The 18,865-nt window shown below is 39.0% G+C and overlaps 1 protein-coding gene across 4 annotated transcripts in view; it reads left to right on the top strand.

The window, feature by feature from the left end:
* Nucleotides 1–18,865, top strand: part of BMPER (BMP binding endothelial regulator) — a 248,176-nt gene that overhangs the window by 47,926 nt on the left and 181,385 nt on the right. For all 4 annotated transcript variants that reach the window (XM_058445792.1, XM_032758344.2, XM_032758346.2 and 1 more), the window contains exon 4: nt 17,444–17,526. In XM_058445792.1, the coding sequence (XP_058301775.1) occupies nt 17,444–17,526 (83 nt within the window). The remainder of the gene's footprint in view (nt 1–17,443; nt 17,527–18,865) is intronic.

The following is an 18,865-nucleotide window of genomic DNA, read 5'->3' as shown; positions in this document are numbered from 1 at the left end:
CTGACAACATGTAGCTTAGGAACCAGTGGCTTTTCTTACTAATTGTCCTTTATCTGGGAACCCTCAACTCAATTTTTTCTTTCCTCACTAGTACTCATGACTGCTTATTACTGCAGCAGTGTTCCAGTGGGACAATTGAGATGAGCTTTGCTCTTATGTGTGTATGTGTGTGCTTGGCTGCATACAATGTCTTAAATAGGTCATGCAGTTACACACTTAAAAGCACCCAAAAATATCTATAGTAAAAGTAAGTTTCCCTCCCACTCTTGACCCCAGCGACTTTGTCCTGGAGACAATCTTTGTACCAGGTTCTTGGGGATCCTTCCAGAGCCAGCCTCTGCATACTCTCTCTCTCTGTGTGCGTGTTTCATTTCTCTCTCTCTGTGTGTGTGTGTGTGTGTGTGTTTCATTTCTAACCAAATAGAAGTCTCTAGCTTTACTCTTAGCTAATTTAATGCTGAGACTCTAAGCTGTCACTTAAAATGTCTTTGGAGATTGCATTCCCTCCCCACCATTGAGCTACTCACTTCCAGTGCCACTGTTTTTTTTTTTTTTTCTCATGATTTTGCGCTTAAGAGAATTTCTCACATGCTTCTTGATGAAAGTTGTTAGATTCTGGAATGCTTGCATAGATATTTTAACCTATGCAGTTTAACTAATTTTATCCACCTGGCCTCAGAAATTTGAGTGGAGGTTGTTAATACATTTTTCAAGACAAGAAAAAAGACAAAAAACAAGAGGGATTTCTTTCCCCTGCTCTTTTTCTCTAACCAAAAAAAGATGTATAAAATGTTACAATTCATAGATTGGCTACCCATAATATAAACCAGGCTATTTTGGCATTTCAATAAAAATGACCCTACTTGTTTAAAAGGACCTTGTTAACATTAAAATCATACTTCACAAAAAGCTGTTTTTGTTGTTAAAATTAGTAAGGAAACTTAAAACAGAGATCAGCTTTCCTTGTCAAATTTGTCTCAACCCATTTATTCCTGGGCTTTGTTTTTTAGATTTTGTAGACTTTTGGAAGGCAGTTTAAGGGGTAAGTTTGTGGTTGCCTTTAAGTTAGAAGATTAGATTTCTAAAGCTTGCTGTGGACTTCTGGTGCATCCATTTTCACTTTCTAAAGTGGGCCAAGTTGCGAATGTTCCTGGCCATGATGGAAGAGCGTGGTAGTTCTGGTCTCCCTGATGTCTCATATGCAAAGTGCCTGACAGCCATATCAGAATGGGGGTAGTCTCAGAGGCTCCCAGCCTCACAGAGCTTCCTTCTGCTGCTGATGGCCAGCGTACTAATTTTCTATTGATAGACAACAAGCTATGACAAACTTAACGGCCTAAAACAACATCATTTATTAACCCACAGTTTCTGTGGGTTGGGGCTCTGGGCACGGCTTAGCTGGGTCTCACAAGCCTGCAATTAAGATGTCATCCAGGGCTGGTCTCATCTGAGGCTCAGGGTCCTCTTCTAAGCTCATGTGGCTGTCGGCAGAATTCAGTTCCTTGCAGCTGCAGAGTGGCTTCCTTCTTCAAAGCCAGCAAGAGAGGACCTTTATGGCTTGTAGACCCTTTTTAAGGCTCACTTAGTAGGTCAGGCCCACTCAGGATAATAACTCAAGTTACACCTGCACAATTTCTGGTCACAGCCTAATCACGGGAGTGACATCCATCACATCCACAGGTTTTGCCCACACTCAAGGGAAGGATTGCACAAAGTAGGTGTATCAGGGGTTGGATACATCTTAGAATTCTACCAGCCGTACCTAGAGCAGCTTTGGGACACATGGTTAAGTAGAAGCATCTATCGAGAATGATAGTTACAGCTAGAAGATAGCTTGCCCAATCAGTGCACACAGTACAAGCTAGCAAACGCTTGCTTGCTTTTGGCCATTCCCTCTCCTCCTCTGGTTAGGTGGCCACCAAGCCCTGCAAGATCTGGGTCTTGCTCTCCCCTGTCTCCCCATCTTCTTCTGCACTTCTCCTGGTGGGATTTTTTTTTTTTTTTTTTTTTTTTTTAGATGGATTCTCTCTCTGTTGCCCAGGCTGGAGTGCAATGGCAGGATCTTGGCTCACTGCAACCTCTGCCTCCCAGGTTCAGTGGATTTTCCTGCCTCAGTCTTCCGAGTAGCTGGGACTACAGGCATGCACCACCACGCCAAGCTAATTTTTGTATTTTTAGTAGAGATGGGTTTTCACCATGTTGGCCAGGCTGGTCTTGAACTCCTGACCTCAAGTGATCCACCCGTCTTGGCCTCCTGAAGTGCTGGGATAACAAGTGTGAGCCACTGCACCTGGATGGGAGGCTTTCTTCTGTTTCTCTTAATGTTTTGTGTTCACTTCCTGCTGTGGAATTTTGAACATACTCTAACCTTTGCTTGGAGGGCTTTTCCACCCTATGTTGTAGAGCTGACTTTGACCCATTTTTTAGATTTCACTTTGGCCATTCCTTCCCGGCATCCATGGGCACTTGCTGTACAATTAAGTATCTTTTCTTCTTAACATTAACCTCAATTGTGATTCAGCATTTTGATTTTCTAGAACTCCTGCTAAACTGGAAGTTTTGGGAGGGTAGGGATGATAGTATTTTCAGCTCTGATCACTGTGCCTGGTACAGACTGGCTGCCCCCTGAATATATGTTGGATAAAAGGGAATAAGAGAAAGATGGGAAAATTGGAACTAAGTTTCAATCTTCCTAGTTCAGCATGTGTCTCATGATGTCATGAGCATATTTAGTGTAGTACTGTTGACTCACATTAAATGATTGCAACTGTTCCTGGCCATGGTGGAGGAGGGTGGTAGTTGAAGTTGAGTGAGAGTGATAGGGAGAGAATGAGAATGGATAAATAGGGATGAAAAATGACTGAATGTCTACCAACGAGTTCTAGGCCCTTGATATTTTATTGTTCCTTCTTTGAATTCCATAGAGGTTAAAAAAGATAATTAAAACCACCACCGCTTAAGTATATTTTCATATGGTAGTGGCTGTAGTATAGTATAGTACTAATAAACTTACTGATCACCTAAATGTGATTTTTAGTAGATCTTTCATTGTTTTGTGCAAAGCCACCAGTAATATTCTGCAATTAGGACTTCGGATTTCCAAGGTACCATAATTTTGATGTGATTATCTGCTTTCTTTTATAACATCATATAGAATGAACCTTTAATGTAGCTTTGAGTTTTCTGCAGCTGCTCTTTAAATGATTCTGCGACTGCTTATAGCGTGCCTATCATGAAGAGTAAACTGCTCAGCACTTTAAGATGATTTTCCCCCCTCCTGTCTTATAGTATATTTCACTGTGAGAATAAAATCACAGTGATGCTTATCATCTCAAAATGTTTTGGAACCAAAACATTCTTATCTCCTCTGAGGCTTCTAACGACATTCTTTCATGGAGGGCCATAAAGCTGAGAGAATAAAGTGAGGTATTCTAGGTAGAAACTTGGGGTGCATCATCAGAAACCTCGGGAAAGGAATGATTTGACACCGAAGCCCCTGCAGTCTGTCTAGGTTCTCTTTTATTTGCTGCTTAAATTCAGCAACTCTGAAACTGAAAGTATGTCCATATATGTGACATGCATCTATTGAGGAAGATGCATGAGTGTGCAGGCATCTGATTGTTATTTTAAAAATGATCATGATGCTGAATGGTAAATGTTCCTACTGGACTTTGACCAGAGAATACTCTTGTAGTTTCTTCAGAAGTTGATTCCTTTTTCTTTCTTTTTAGAATTAGATGTTCTATATTTCTTTTGGAGAGGAACCTCATCTTAGAGTTAATGTGTATTGACTTAGAAATCTGTCTGCTAGAGAGATTGATGTTTAACAAGACTAATATGATAATGAAGGTGAACAATGTACATTGGTATGTTCATGAACTTGAGTGCCTCCTTCTCTCAGTATGAGCTTATTTACACCAGAGCCAGCTAATTATGTTTCTAGTAGATTGGTGGTTGGAGGACTGAAGATGTTTATCTGCAGACATGCTTGGGCATTGACTGGCTGATGCTGAACACATGAGGCAGTCCTCTGACTGTCCGAGAGTGTCCAGGCATTCTCCGAACCTGCACTGTGAGTTTTTAATATATTGGGTTCCGGAGACTGTGGCATGGCCACCTTGATGAGGCTGTGAATGCAGAAGCAAGGCAAACATCTTTAAACCTCCAGAGGCAAGGCCACACAGAGGAGCTGAAGGCAAAACCCTGGCCTGGTTAATATATTCAGACATCTAGACAGGGAACTTCTAAGCCTCATAGCCTGAGGATTGTATAATAGTCATAAAGACCCTCAGTTATTTGAAGAATGAAGTGAAAAGAAGACAGGACTTGGAAGTAGATGGGGAATCAATTACTGACTCTGCCACTTCTAGTTACTTGACCTTGGCCAAGACATTGTTTTCAGAACCTTTGTTTTCCCCTCTGTATCATGCAGGGGCTGGACTAGATTAGTGGGTCCTGAACCTGCTTGTGTCTTGGAATTGCCAGAACTGCTTGTAAAATACTCAGATGCCTGAGCCCTACTGCAGACCAAATGAATCATAATCCCCAATGAGTGAGGCCCAGGCAACTGTGTTCTTTTTTATGGCAAGACACATATAACATAAAATTTACCATTTTGATCATTTTAAAATATACAGTTTGATGGCATTAAGTACATTCACATTGTTGAGCAACCATTACCACTATCTATTTCTAGAACTTTTTCATCATCTCAAACTGAAACTCTGTACCCATTAAACAATATCTTCTCTTTCGCTCCTCCCCTCAGCCCTTGGTAGCCTGCATTTCACTTTCTGTCTTTATGAATTTGCCTATTCTAGGTACTGCATATACATGCAGTCAGACAATATTTGTCCTTTTGTGTCTGGCTTCTGTCACTTAGCATAATGTCTTCAAGGTTTATCCATGCTGTAGCGGGTATTAGAATTTTATTCCTTAAAGGGCTAGATAGTAGCCCATTATATGAATATACTGCATTTTGTTTATCCACTCATTTGTTGATAGACATTTGTGTTTATTCCACTGGGCATCTATATTCTGAATTAGCCCCCTAGGTGGTTCTGATGTCCAGCAGGCTTGGGAGCCCCTGGAATGAATGTTCTCCTGGTTAAATGATGTGTTGTATATACCAAGTTTAGGAGAAGGAGAGCCAGACATAATGCCATAAACTGAAAATATGTGACTGTTAGTATGCTTAAGTATTTTTATCTAGGTATATGGGATTAACAGCATGACCTCTAATGTTAATAAAATACCCTAAACTCTACCCAAAAGTTCGTGGTCTCCTATTAGGAAGATAAAAGGTTTCACAGAGCCACTGGCATCTAATGTTAAAATATATAGTACTATAAACCGTGATGTGCTGAAGTGGTTATCTTCCTGACACTGTTTTTGTTGATATCACGTTAGTTGCCAGGAATGACCATGGTGGAAGTATTCATACCTTGGAAATCAGAATGCATTTCAAAGTCAGGGCTTTTTCCTCTTAGAGAGCTGGCTGTTAAATATGGGCAGCACACCACTGACTACAAGCCAGGTGCTTGATACTTCTCTTCTTTTTAACAAGAGTTACTAATGAAAGAAATATAATTTAAAAGTATAAGCCTTTGTTGATAAACTAAAATTCAGAAATCAATGGTTGCTCTGAGATTCAGGGAGTGCAGGAGATTCCAGTACAGCTCCCATGAGTGCCTGCTTTAGTTACAGCTTGGATGAGGTGTGGGCTTATGGTGTGGAGGTTTCTCCTCATTCCTCTCCCGGTGTGATCACATGAGTCAGTAGCTGTTTTTCTTGACAGATATTTGGCAGTCTCTTCCACAGTTCCTGCCCATAGGTTGAGGCCTTTATCAATTTTTTTTTTTTTTTTTTGAGATGGAGTTTCACTCTTGTTGCCCAGGCTAGAGTGCAATGGCGTGATCTTGGCTCACCACAACCTCCGCCTGCCGGGTTCAAGCGATTCTCCTGCCTCAGGCTCCTGAGTAGCTGGGATTACAGGTGCCTGCTACCACACCTGTCTAATTTTGTGTTTTTAGTAGAGACGAGGTTTCTCCATGTTGGTCAGGCTGGTCTCGAACTCTCGACCTCAAGTGATTCGCCCACCTCAGCCTCCCAAAGTGCTGGGATTACATGCATGAGCCACCATGCCTGGCCAAGGCCTTTATCAATTTTGTCCTGTTTTTAGAATGGGCGAATTTTTCTCTTTAATGCACTTATCTACCCTGCTTCAAATGTAACAAAGAACCCCTCTGATCTCATGGCATGAAATCAGAGGCAGCCACACAGACTTCCAGAAGACTCTGTACAACGTTGCGCTGTTGAATCAGACATCTCTTCTGCTGGCTGCACAGTTCTAAAATCATCCCAAGCAAATGAGTCTCAGCTCAGACTTTCCAGCAAAGAGCCCAGGTAAAAGAGGTGGCAGATAGGAAGAAAAATATGGGTGCAGGAATGTGTGTTTTCACAGGCCCCCTAGGAATGCCCTTAGTCCTTGGACTACTCGTGGAAAAACGCTTCCCAAAAGTGTACTTGGCAAACATAGGCCGGCTTCATCCCACAGTGAAAGAGGCTTCTCAATGAGGCATAGATCAAGCCTGATATTTCCATATAAGTAATTTTTAAAATGGTCTAAAAAGCACCTAGCAGGGGTATTTTGTAGACATAGACAAGCTTATTCTAAAATTTGCATAAAAAGGCAAAGGACCTAGAATAGCTGAAACAATCTTGAAACACAAGAATACAGTGAGAGGAACCAGTCTACCCAATTTTAAATTGTGTAGTACAGCTACAGTAATAAAGACAACATGGCATGGACAGAAGCATGGACACACAGATCGGCGGAATAGAATGGAGAACCTGGACTAAGACAGAAATATATCCACTTGATTTTTAACAAAATGCCAAAGCAATGTGATGGCAGAAGGCTAGCTTTTTAAACACATGGCGCTGCAGCAGTGAGCTGTTCATAGACAAACAGACAAACAAGCAAACAAAAAACCACACAAAAACAAACACCTCACCTAAACTTTATACATCATATGATTAGGTCAAAATTAATCACAAACTTAAATGTGAAATGGAAAACTGTAAAACTCGTAGAAAACATATGTCGGAGAATATTTGGGACCTAGAGCTAGGCAGAGTTTTCAGACTTGACACCAAAAGCGCTGTTCATAAAAACGAAAAATTGATAAATTTACCTCATCAATATAAAAATCATTTGTTCTATGGAAGCTTTGTGAGGACAACAAAAAATCTAATTAGAAATAGTCAAAAGATATGAAGAGACATTTCATCAGAGTATATACAGGTGGCAATGAAGCACATAAAAAGATGTTTAACATCATTAGCTATCAGGAAAATGCAGTTAAAACTACAGTAAAATATTAACTCACCTATCAATATAGCTAAAAATATAAACATCGAACCCTTGGACAACATGGGTTTGAACTCTGTGAGTCCACTCACACGCAGATCTTTTTCAATAAAAGTTATACCCAAGTGTCCCTGCCTCTCATGTCTCCCCTTCCGCCTCCTCCACCTCCTCCACTTTGTCCACCTCTTCCACCCCGAGACAGCAAGACCAACCACTCCCCTTCCTCCGCCTATGTTAATGTGATGAGGATGAAGACACGTATGATTATCCACTTCTACTTAATGAATAGTAAATACATTTTCTCTTCCTTATGACTTTCTCAATAACATTTTCTTTTCTCTAGCTTACTTTATTAAGAATACAGTGCATAATACACATAACATACAAAATATGTGTTAATCAACTATGTTATTGGTAAGGCTTCTGGTCAGCAGTAGGCTATTAGTAGGTACGTTTTTGGGGAATGAAAAGTTATGTTGAATTTTTGACTTCAAGAGGGTTGGTCAAGGGTCCACTGTAGAGTGATAACACCAAATGCTGGCAAAGATGTGGAAAATCTCTCATACATTGCTGGTGAAAATGTCAAATGATTGTTTAGCCACCCTGGAAGTCAGTATGGCAGTTTCTTAAAGAACTAGACATACACTTACCACATGACCCAGTAATTGCACTCTTGAGCATTTATGCCAGTGAAACAAAAACTTGTGTTCACACAGAGTCCTGCTGTGATGAATAAATGTTCATCACAGCTTTATTTGTAAAAGGTAAAAAACTGGAAACAACCCAGATGCCCTTCAGTAGGTGAGTGGTTAAACCAACTGTGGTATATCCATACCAAGGAATGGTATGGATACTCAGCAATAAAAAGGAACAAACAATTGATACATGCAACAACTTGGTTGGAGCTCAGAACAATTATTCAGAGAGAAAAGAGTCAACCTCAAAAGGCTACATACTAGATGATTCCTTTAATATTCTGGAATAACAAATTATAGAAATGGAGAGCTGACTAGTGGTTGCCAGAGATTAGAGACAGAGGCAAGAAGCAGACTGAGTGTTGCTATAAATTAATAGCCTGAGGGAGTCTTGTTGTGATAAAACAATTCTGTATGTTACGTGGTTACAAGAATGTACACGTAATAAAACTGCACAGAAACACACACACACCCAGACAGACACAAATGAGTGCATGTAAAACTGGTAAAATCTGAATAAGCTTTGTGGATTGCACAATTGTCAATTTCCTTGTTTTGCTGCTGTCCTGTAGTTATACAAGAGTTAACACTGGAGGAGGTTGAGCAAAGGGTGCATAGAACCTCCCTGTATATTTGTTTGCACCTTTCTGTGAATCTATATTTCAGAATTAAAAATAAAAGATAAAGAGTGATGGTGGAATAATTTTGAAAACTTTTCCTGATGAGCCCTGAACACCCTAGTTAATCAACCAGAAAGTTTACATTAAGTAATATGTTTTCTAAAGTATAAAAATCATGCAGGATAATGCATTAGTGACACAGATGGTGTTTCATATGTGTGTTGTAGATAACGCATTTATTCTTTACACTGTCACTGATGTCTTTGAAATTACTTTGAGGAAACGAAGTGTTCCATTCTTGACTTTTTGTCTATAGCCACCGTAATTTTTCTTATGAGGTTGTTGGTTGTTTGTTGTCTTTAAATAAATCTTATTTTCTTAGGCTGCTACGATGCACCCCAAACTAGAAACGTGTTCCTATTATGAAATGCATTAAGGGAGAAAAATCCTTGCTGCAACTTTTTATACATCACCCACCATTCTTGCATTTGCTCTCTTCTTAGCATAAACGCTTCTAAATATGGGAGTGCCTATTGCTCAGGGCTGAATCCCATTGCAAAACATGTTCTTATTATGAAAAATGTATGAATTCACCCTTAGATGTTTGAAGTTGATGCTTTGAGCCCTCATTATTTGTTGCTTCCTAATGTTGAAAGGCCCAAGGCTTAGCATAGTTGGTAGCCAAATGTAAATACATTTAGAACAGAGTTCAAACATAAATCTTCAACCTCAGCTCTTACCACTCCAGCCACAAAATCTGCATGTAACCTTAAATACTGGCTTTGTACCACCACTGGAACATCCTTTTAAAGTATCATTGAAAGGCAGCATGCCATCTTCCCCAGGCACAACATTTTTACTACTGAAGCTATCACTTTCTGAGCTCCTTCTTTGTGTCTAGCACAACCCAAATAGTGAATGGAACATGGCTTTTAGAGTAAGGCAGAAGAGTGGCTGTTTGTTCCCAAAGTAATTGTGCTTTTTTGAAGCTTGGTTCCCTCATTTCTAAATACTGGCAGTAAAATGTTATCTGTTGTGGAGTTAGATGTGCTAACTTTGCGTTATGAGGTCCTTGTTATGTGTTCTATAGTGCTAATATGGTTTGGCTCTGTGTCCCCACCCAAATCTCACTTTGAATTGTGATAATCCCCATGTGTCAAGGGTGGGGCCAGGTGGAGATAATTGAATTGTGGGGGCAGTTTCCGTCATACTGCTCTCTCATGGTAGTGAATAAGTCTCACAAGATATGCTGGTTTTATAAAGAGGAGTTCCCCTGGACATGCTCTCTCTCCTGCCGCCATGTGAGGAGTCCTTTTGCTCTTCCTTTATCTTCCACCATAGTTGTGAGGCCTCCCCAGCCCTGTGGAACTGTTGAGTCCATTAAACTTCTTTTCATTATACATTATCCAGTCTCGTGTATGTCTTTATTAGCAGTGTGAGAACAGACTAATGCAAGTGTTTTTATGAGAATAAAATTAAGTCCTATGTGAAAACTCTAAGTTCAATGCCTCACCTATAATAATTATGCAATTATTTAAATTTTCTTTCCTTTTTTTCCCTTTTTCCTCTTGGAAGATTATTTGTATAATATTTTTCAGATTGTTTTTTGGTACCTCATCTTTGGAGGTGGCCTTCAGTGACATTTTCCTGCCTTATAATCTCACAGGACTGTCTCTCCTGGTGTAATATTATTTTCCTTCTTTCTCCATTTTTGTTCAGCATGAACTCAAATTAGTTCTTCCTTCTTTGCCTGTTGAGAGGCAATGAGGGCTGACTGCTTGACAGTGGGGTGCTGAGGGTAGGATGGTTTTTGCAGTGGGATTCAGCCCTGAGCAATAGGCACTCCCATATTTAGAAGTGTTTATGCTAAGAAGAGAGCAAATGCAAGAATGGTGGGTGATGTATAAAAAGTTGCGGCAAGGATTTTTCTCCCTTAATGCATTGCATATTCCCTTTATTGTATTAATTACATTACAAATCCAAAAGCATATTTCATTGACTAGAATCCCAATTTATTTGTGGTTCATAGAATGTATTGTATTACCTTATGGTCAATGGCAGATACTGTATCTATTATGATACTGTAAAGTTATGCAACTGAGCCACAATTTCATCACTTTACAGTCTCCAATAAACACAAAGATTAGAAATCCAAGCAAGTCATGTGGAAGTTTTTTTTTTCTTCCTTTATACTGGTGAAGTCAGTTGAATTTGCAAGTGATTCACTGTACTCATCTGAAATTTCTGCATATTTGGGGTTTATTCATTAAATCATAAAAAATTAAGTGAAATAGTTTTCTATCATTTTTTTCTATTGTCAATTATTTCATTTCAATCACATATTGAATTCCTAATTGGAAGCGAAACGAAAAAAGCAATGAAAAAAATTTTGTGGTGAGGGAGCACATGCTACTATTTAAGAACTCAGTTCATGGGCCTGATTCTTTCTCTTGGGACTGAGGAAATGGTTTGGCTATAAAATTCCCATTAGCCAAAAATAAGCACAATTGCCTCCAGGATTCACGGTAGGTACAGCCTTGAAGAGTAATAAAAGCCTGTTTTAAATGAAGTCTTAGGGACACTGTTTAAGCCCTAGAATGGATAGTCAGATTTTATGTTTATCCCTTTTGATTATACTTCCATATGTTTCTGGAGAACAGTGTCTGAAAAGTGGTTCATTAAAAAAATTGTATTGGGCTGGGGTAATTTGGGGCTTGTTGACCAAGTCCAGGGGAGCAGGGGTGCCCTATCAGGTGGCCTGGAAGCAGCAAAGCATGGCAGACCTGTCTGGTCTGTTTCCTTGTGCCATGTGGCATGAAATGACTTCAAAGACTCCCAGTTTGGTTTAATTTAAATAAATCTGACTGTTTGTGTGCTTATTAAAAAAAATAGTTGAGAATAAACCAGTAGTTAGGGAACCAAAATAGATTTTGAAAGGAAAAGGCACTCTATTGAAAGTTCACTTATCTGAATAGCTCCAAGAAAGCTTTCCTGTTTCTGGAAGAGGAGTTGAATGGGACCACATACCCAAGAGAAAACAGGAGATCCAGTGAATGTCACCCTTTCTATGTTCTATTTTTGTAGTTTGTAGGAATAGCTGTATGTTGGTGCCTACTATTTTTTACCAATGAAATTAAACATTTATCAAGTCCTTGCCACAAACAAAGGGACTTGGAATTCACATTGTGCATGGAGAAAGAACACAGGAGCATACCCTGAGTGGGGAAGTTTCATGGAAGGCTTCCTAGAGACTATAATTTTAAGCTGAGTCTTGAATAAGGATGAGTTAGGCAAGGAAGGAAAGTTTGGGTGATGTAGGTTTCCTTGTGGGGTAATGGAGATGGAGAAAATGGATGAGATTAAGGCTTTCCATAAGGGACCGGCATGTGCAAAATCGCAGGTTGAGATCTTCTGGCCATGTTTTGGAGAATTCTAAGTACAGCTTCTCTGCAATGGAGAGAGTACAAGTTTGGGAACAGCAGAAGAGAGGATGAAGAGGTGAGTTGAGGCCAGGCCCGGGATATCTTTGATGTTTACAGTAAAGGTTCATGGTTTTCAATCCTGGCTACATGTTAGATTCCTCTTCCACTTCCTACTTTTGGAAACTCTGATCCAATTTGTCTAGAATAAAAGGGCTAGGGGTGGGTGCCTGGTCTATACCTCAGCCAGTCTGTGTACCATTGGTCATTGAGAATGACACGAGCAGGCCAGAAAGAGCACACAGTGAAAGCTGTGTAGAAGGATGGCTTAAGAAAGGTCCCTACCACAGCCAGGAGAAACAGTCAGTGAGCCTGTTGCAATAGTCCAGGCAGGAGAGAAATAACCAGCAGCTTAGCTGAGGCTGGAGTAGAGAGGTTGGAGAGGTAACTGGGAGAGAGCATCTGGAAGGTGTGGGAGGGCATTGAAGAAGGAAAGCCCGGTCAGTCCTCCACAAAGAGGCTCCAGACAATAATGACTGAGTGTCTTTTGCTTGGGCCCTTAGAAGGCAGCTGTAGCGCAAGAGAGTAAAGTTTTAGTGGAGGGATGGTGGGGTCAGAAGCCAGATTGCCTTAGTTGAGGAACTTGAACATGCATTCAGAAGCTTGTGAGTTCATTGTGAAGGTAACTCCAGGCAGTGACATGGAGTTCTAGGGATGAAGGGAAAGAACTGGAAAGGTACGTTGGGGCCATGTGAAGGCTTTGGGTACCAGGGGGTAAGTTATTCGTAATGGTAAGATCCAGTTATTTGCAATTTGACTGCTGTTAATGTGAAAAATGAGAGGATTAAGACTAAATAGGAGAAACTAGGCACAGCTAAGGCTCATTAGAAGGCCAATGCCATTTTTTATGGTCCTGATGATTTTTAACAGCTATTTTAACAACAGAATAATGAAAATGTGTGGTATTCTTTCTCCCTTGGGATAATGTGGCCACTGAAAAAGGTCAGAACTAATAGGAAAAATGAGTTTTATTACTTAACTGTGGATTCAATTAATTTGTGCTCTTCCTGTTTTCATTGCCCCATTTTCTCAGTTGGCTAAGCCAAGCTTCTCTACAAGAATATGAATGTTAGGACAAATACTCTGGAGTTCTTTCCCACCCAGAAAATAATTAACATAAAAAAGCCAAAATATATACAAAAGAAAAGTGTAGCTGGTTTAGGCTCATTGTTGTATTATTTTAGATGTAAGGAAGAACCATATTGAGCTTTGTGTGATGGTTTAAATCAGGGTTTTTCAGCCTTGGCACAATCAAAATGTTGAGCTGGTTAATTCTTGGTGTGCATTGTAGGATGTTTAGCATCATCCCTGGCCTCTACCCATTAGATGCCTATAGCTCTCCATATCTTCCAGCTGTGATAACCCAAGATGTCTCCTAATGTTGCCCAAAGTCCCCTGGGTAGGGCTTAGGGTGAAAGGCAAAATCACCCTCACTCGAGAACTGCTGGTTTAAAGATATCGTAGTGATTTTTTCAGAAAATTACCACATCTCCCGCTGCAGTACTGATGATTTTAATGAAGCTTATAAAATCTCAAATGCTTTTTGTCACTAGAAGAAAACTAATGAATGTTTATAAGTCCCTTGTAGGGAGTTTCTTGTAAATATTTAAAGAAAAAAAAAGCTACTTTACTGCTTGCTGCATATTTACCTGATCAGTCATCTAATTATTCCAGTCACTTACTCTTTTATTTAATTACTAGATCTGCTATGATTTAATTTTATATAGACAAGTGCTGGTTTTATTCCTAGGCCATGAAGTCCTCAAAGCAAAGGATATTATGCTGAATTAGAAAATGCTAAAATAATACTAGCAATTTAGACCTGGATGTAAAAATGTAATTTTCACATGGCACCTGGATTCTAGTGTTAGTTTCATATCTAATTTCTTCTAATTTGGAGTAAGCCCTTTAGCCTTTTTGTGCAAATTTTCTCATCTGTAAAAAGAAGGAGATAAACTATAATATCTGTAAGTTTGCTTCTATTCTAAAAGTCAACACTTGAATATATTTATATTATTTCATTGAGTTGTTCCTCCTGCTCCCATAATGTGCCTCTCAATGCAATTAAACCCAGAATGTGTCTCAGAATGTGGTCCATGGTGCTGGTCTACAATAAGTTGAGTACAAAAATGGACAGTAAACAGAAATGTTTGATATAATTTGGTAGTGTATTCTGTGCCTATTACATGTAATAATAAAAGTTGGGCTTATATTTTGTCTCTTTGAAATTCAGTTTTTTCTAGTAAATCACTTTAATTATATTTTATAAAAGTATCAGTCCACACTGGATTAAAAAACAAAACAAAGGCTGGGCACAGTGGCTCATGCCTTTGGGCCAGCACTTTGGGAAGCAAAGGCAGGCGGATCACTTGAGGTCAGGAGTTCGAGACCAGCCTGGCCAACATGGTGAAACCCTGTCTCTACTAAAAATACAAAAATTAGCTGGGCATGGTGGCAGGTGCCTGTAATCCCAGCTACTCAGGAGGCTGAGGCAGGAGAATCACTTGAACCTGGGAGGCGGAGGTTGCAGTAAGCCAATATCACGCCATCACACTCTAGCCTGGGAGACGAGCAAAACTCCATCTCAAAACAAAAAACAAAAAACAAACAAAAATGAAAACAAAACTGGTCTCTCACTAGAGGGAGTTTGGGAAGCAATGCCTGGATGTATGATGGAAAATTTTGTGTGCATTTCTTTCTGCCATGGCCAATAAGAGATAGTATATTCCATCTCTCTGGAACTTAAATAAAAATAGGGCAAGATATTGTCTGTTTACCCTATTAGCAGCATAAAGTTGGTGGCAAATAGAATTAATTATAAAGAAATTTATCTAACAGAAAATAAGAAGTCATTTATTTTTGAGTACATATAAGGTTTTCTTTGATTGTATCTATATCTGAGTCTTCATTTAGCTCAAGTTAGTTTCATGAATTAAAATAACATGTTTATCTTAGAACATAAACCCAAAGAGCAATGAGAATGTCCTTTCTTTAATTATCTTTTTTTCTGAGAGTCCTTACATATGAAATCCATTCTAATGCTTGATATACTGAAGTCTCCATAAGTAGTTGATGGTAGTGAGGGTAGGTGAAGAAGGAAAAGGTGTGGATTACATATACTAAAGAGATTTTCACAGATGTTTTGGAGTCTGTTCAGTCACTCAGATTCATCCATCATTTGAGAAGATCTGTTATATGGACTCAAATGTGATAGAATGACACATAAACAAGGGTGGTTAAGCAATGGAGCACTTCACAATGTGACCTTCGTCTGATTTTCCAGTATTATTGTCCAATCTTTCTTTATGTGGTAAATGATGGTGGAGGAACAAGGCTTCCCACTGACAGTTATTTGAAGCAGAAAACACCGTTGGGTTCCTTGCACTGTGGACCATTTATTCCAATACCTTTTATCCCATAAAGAGTGGAATAATCCAGACAGCCTGGTGCTCCTCCTGGGAGCCCTTTGCACATGACCTGGCATAGCTTGGGAACAGCCTCTTAACCCTGGCCCACATGGATTTTGTAGTACACTTCCTCCTCTAAAACAAAAAAGGCAAGATCTTTGCTTGCACTATTAGCAGCAAAAAATCACCCTTTCTTTCAGTTTTTCAATTCAGATAATGAAAATATATAACATATTCGGAAACTCCACTGGCAGACTTGGCAGGCGTTTCATATTTACTTGGACTTAACATGAATTGGATTTGGTTCTCTGATTTCCCTGCCTCCATCTCTCGGAATAAGTTATTTATTATCTGAAAGTTTCTGTGTTAGTGGATCAGACATGCACATGGCACGTCTCTTGTAAGTGCATTTGTTCAGTAAGATTTATGCTAGCCCAAATTGTTTTATATTGGTTTTCATTGTTGAAAATTTACTGTATTCATTCTCGGTTTGGCGTAAGTATTTGTAGTGTGCTAGGGGTTCCTGTGGTTGAACATTTTATCTCTGTAACACTTCATGCAAAGGAAATTAAAAAATATATAGTGAAAGCATTTCCCTAATGTGTTTCCAATCAGTTGTGTACTTTAGTAATTTGATTTGTAGGAACTAGAGAGCAGAGTATTACTGAGCCATTTTCAATCATTCATAATTCTTTGGGAATTCAGATCATAGTTCCAAGTTTATGAAAACATTTATTGAATTTTTTCTAAGTCCTTTGTTATTCTGCTTGAATGTATTAACAGGGATTTTTTTTTTTTTTAACCACAGCACTATCTAAAAGTTCTGATGGAAGGAGTGAGTCTCTTTTCTGTCTTGGACAAGAAAAACTTGATGTGAATTGAGGTTGATTAGCTTGCCAGAAATCAGTCATTGAAACAGAGAGCCAGGGCCTTTTATTTCTGCATTATCACATGTGTGTGTTCCTGCTTCTGTACTTTTTGTATTAAGCAATCCAGACTATGTATTGGTAAATCTCTTTGCCTAGCGGGCTTCTAAGGATACAGTGACTATAGGCATCGCCAAGTGCATCTTCCTAGATTGTGTAACCCACAGTGTGGAGGGTTACTTGTAGAAACTGACTCAGGACCTAGGCTGTGATTTCCACACTATTGTTTCTTTGGCCTTTTTCCACAGAGACTCAAGCTAACTGGCTTATTTCTTCTTTTGAGGATCTCTGGCCTTTGACTTCTGTTTTTGCCAATGAATAAACATGTGATAATCCATACCTGGGTAGTTTCAGATTCACTTAGTGTAATTTACTACCTAAAAGTAATATAAAAAGTAAGTATGAAATCATAGCTCTTCGAATTGGAGGTAAGAATTGGAAGGTTTTATCTAGTGAAGACAGTAGCTCATCAGCAATCTTAGATAGGTATAGAATTTTGCGTTCAAGTCCTATATTTTAATTTTCTGCTTTTATTTTCTATCATGTTTTAAGCTTCACTTTTGATCTTGAGTTAATTTATTCTCATGTAAGATCCCTTTTAATAGTGATGTTTTTAGCTCTGTTACTCCTCATACATCATTAGGCATAAATCAAGTCACGAGGTTATACATTTTGGCCATGAGAGTTCATCAGTCTATGACTTGGCACTTGATAATATAATTCAGGAGGTTAATCTTCTCAGTAGTCAGTGAATTAATGTAAGTGAATGTCAAGTGGATACTTAAAAGGCTTAGTTGTGTTTTGGGGAAACATAGCCAAAGAGCATGGTGGTTCCTGTGATCGCTAATCTGGGCTTAGAGAACATAACTTATTTTCCTCCAAAAGGTAAAGGAAACCCATATCCATTCTTGGTCTTTCTTCCTGCTTCTGTGTCTCCTGTCTAGGTTGCACCTATGAAGGAAATACCTATAACAGCTCCTTCAAATGGCAGAGCCCGGCTGAGCCTTGTGTTCTACGCCAGTGCCAGGTAAAGTTCAATTATTTCTCTCTCCAGTAGAAAGGAATCCATAGAGTCCTCTTTAGTCACTCCTTCACACAACATAGAACAAAACCCTAAAAAGGCCAAACAGAAATGAAAAAACCAATGAAAAAGCAACTGTATCCTTGTGTGTACTTACTGTGACATTCACCACAACGAGACAGGTGCAGCATAGATATTGTGTAGAACTTGCTTCCAGAAACACACAGCAGAGTTGTCCACCATTGTTAAAATGTGCCTGGGAAAACTCCAGGAAGATGCACATGTCCTTGGGGAAAATTCATGTCTTCCTGTGAAGTCATCTTTGAGCAAAACATGAATTCCTCTTAGCAGAAAGGGGGTATTGTTAAAGGATGTATGTTTCCCTTCTTTGATTTAGAAAGATTTTGAACTGGATCCAATCTGTAAACTGTTACATTGAAGCAATTAGTATACTGTAACTCGATGATTTCAACCTGACAAATTAAAAAACCACCAATTCAGCAACTAGGGAGTCCACTGTGGCTGATCCTTATTGAACTCTGAAAAGAGCAGTGATTCCACATGCTCTAACCCCATCAGGTGTTAAACACAGCAAGATAAACTAAAGCAGAAATGAAAAGCCTAAATTTTCAAACTCCTCCTTTAAAAAAACAAGCAAACAAAAACTTTTTATAAATAATCTGTGACAAATTATGCTCATCTAATTTTGACAAAACTTAAAAATTCTTCTTTGTAGAAAAGGTGCTGTTAAGTCATTTTATCCCTAACCCCATTTTGTTGTCCAAGGATATGCTTTTGCATTTAAAGGAAATTGAAAGGTTAGTATAATAATGGATATTTCTCTTTGCTCTTATCTTAAGCATAGTGACATTTAGTTTACTAAAATCTAAATTTTAGGTAGTTATGTTCCTATTATATGCCATGATAGGTATGCTTATTCATAAGACCTTCAGCTATTTATTCAGTTAAATATTCAGCTTATTTATGTAGGAAATCTGTTGCTTGTTAAAATAAGCAGTGGGTAAACACATATAAATAATACATTATTAAATCAACAAATATTTGCTGGATTTTTACTCCAGGTTGCAGGTTCAATCAGTGTCATACTGCAAAGATATGAGAGCAATAAGTTTCCATAACACCAAAATCCCACATTTGTTTCAAAATTTATACCACTTCACCCACGCCTCTTGACCAGCAAAATTTCAACTCTTTGGTAGAGCACTCAGAAAACCAAAGCCATGGTTTTAATGCTAAACAAGACAATCACATATCCTCTGGAGTCTAGCATAGTATTCCTATGTAACAGTCAGAGGTTTTGAAGATCCTCAAGTTGCATGGACCA

Source organism: Hylobates moloch, unplaced genomic scaffold, assembly GCF_009828535.3.
Source record: "Hylobates moloch isolate HMO894 unplaced genomic scaffold, HMol_V3 SCAFFOLD_1, whole genome shotgun sequence".
NCBI classification, from domain to species: Eukaryota; Metazoa; Chordata; class Mammalia; order Primates; family Hylobatidae; genus Hylobates; species Hylobates moloch.
This window is presented reverse-complemented; position numbering and strand designations above follow the sequence as displayed.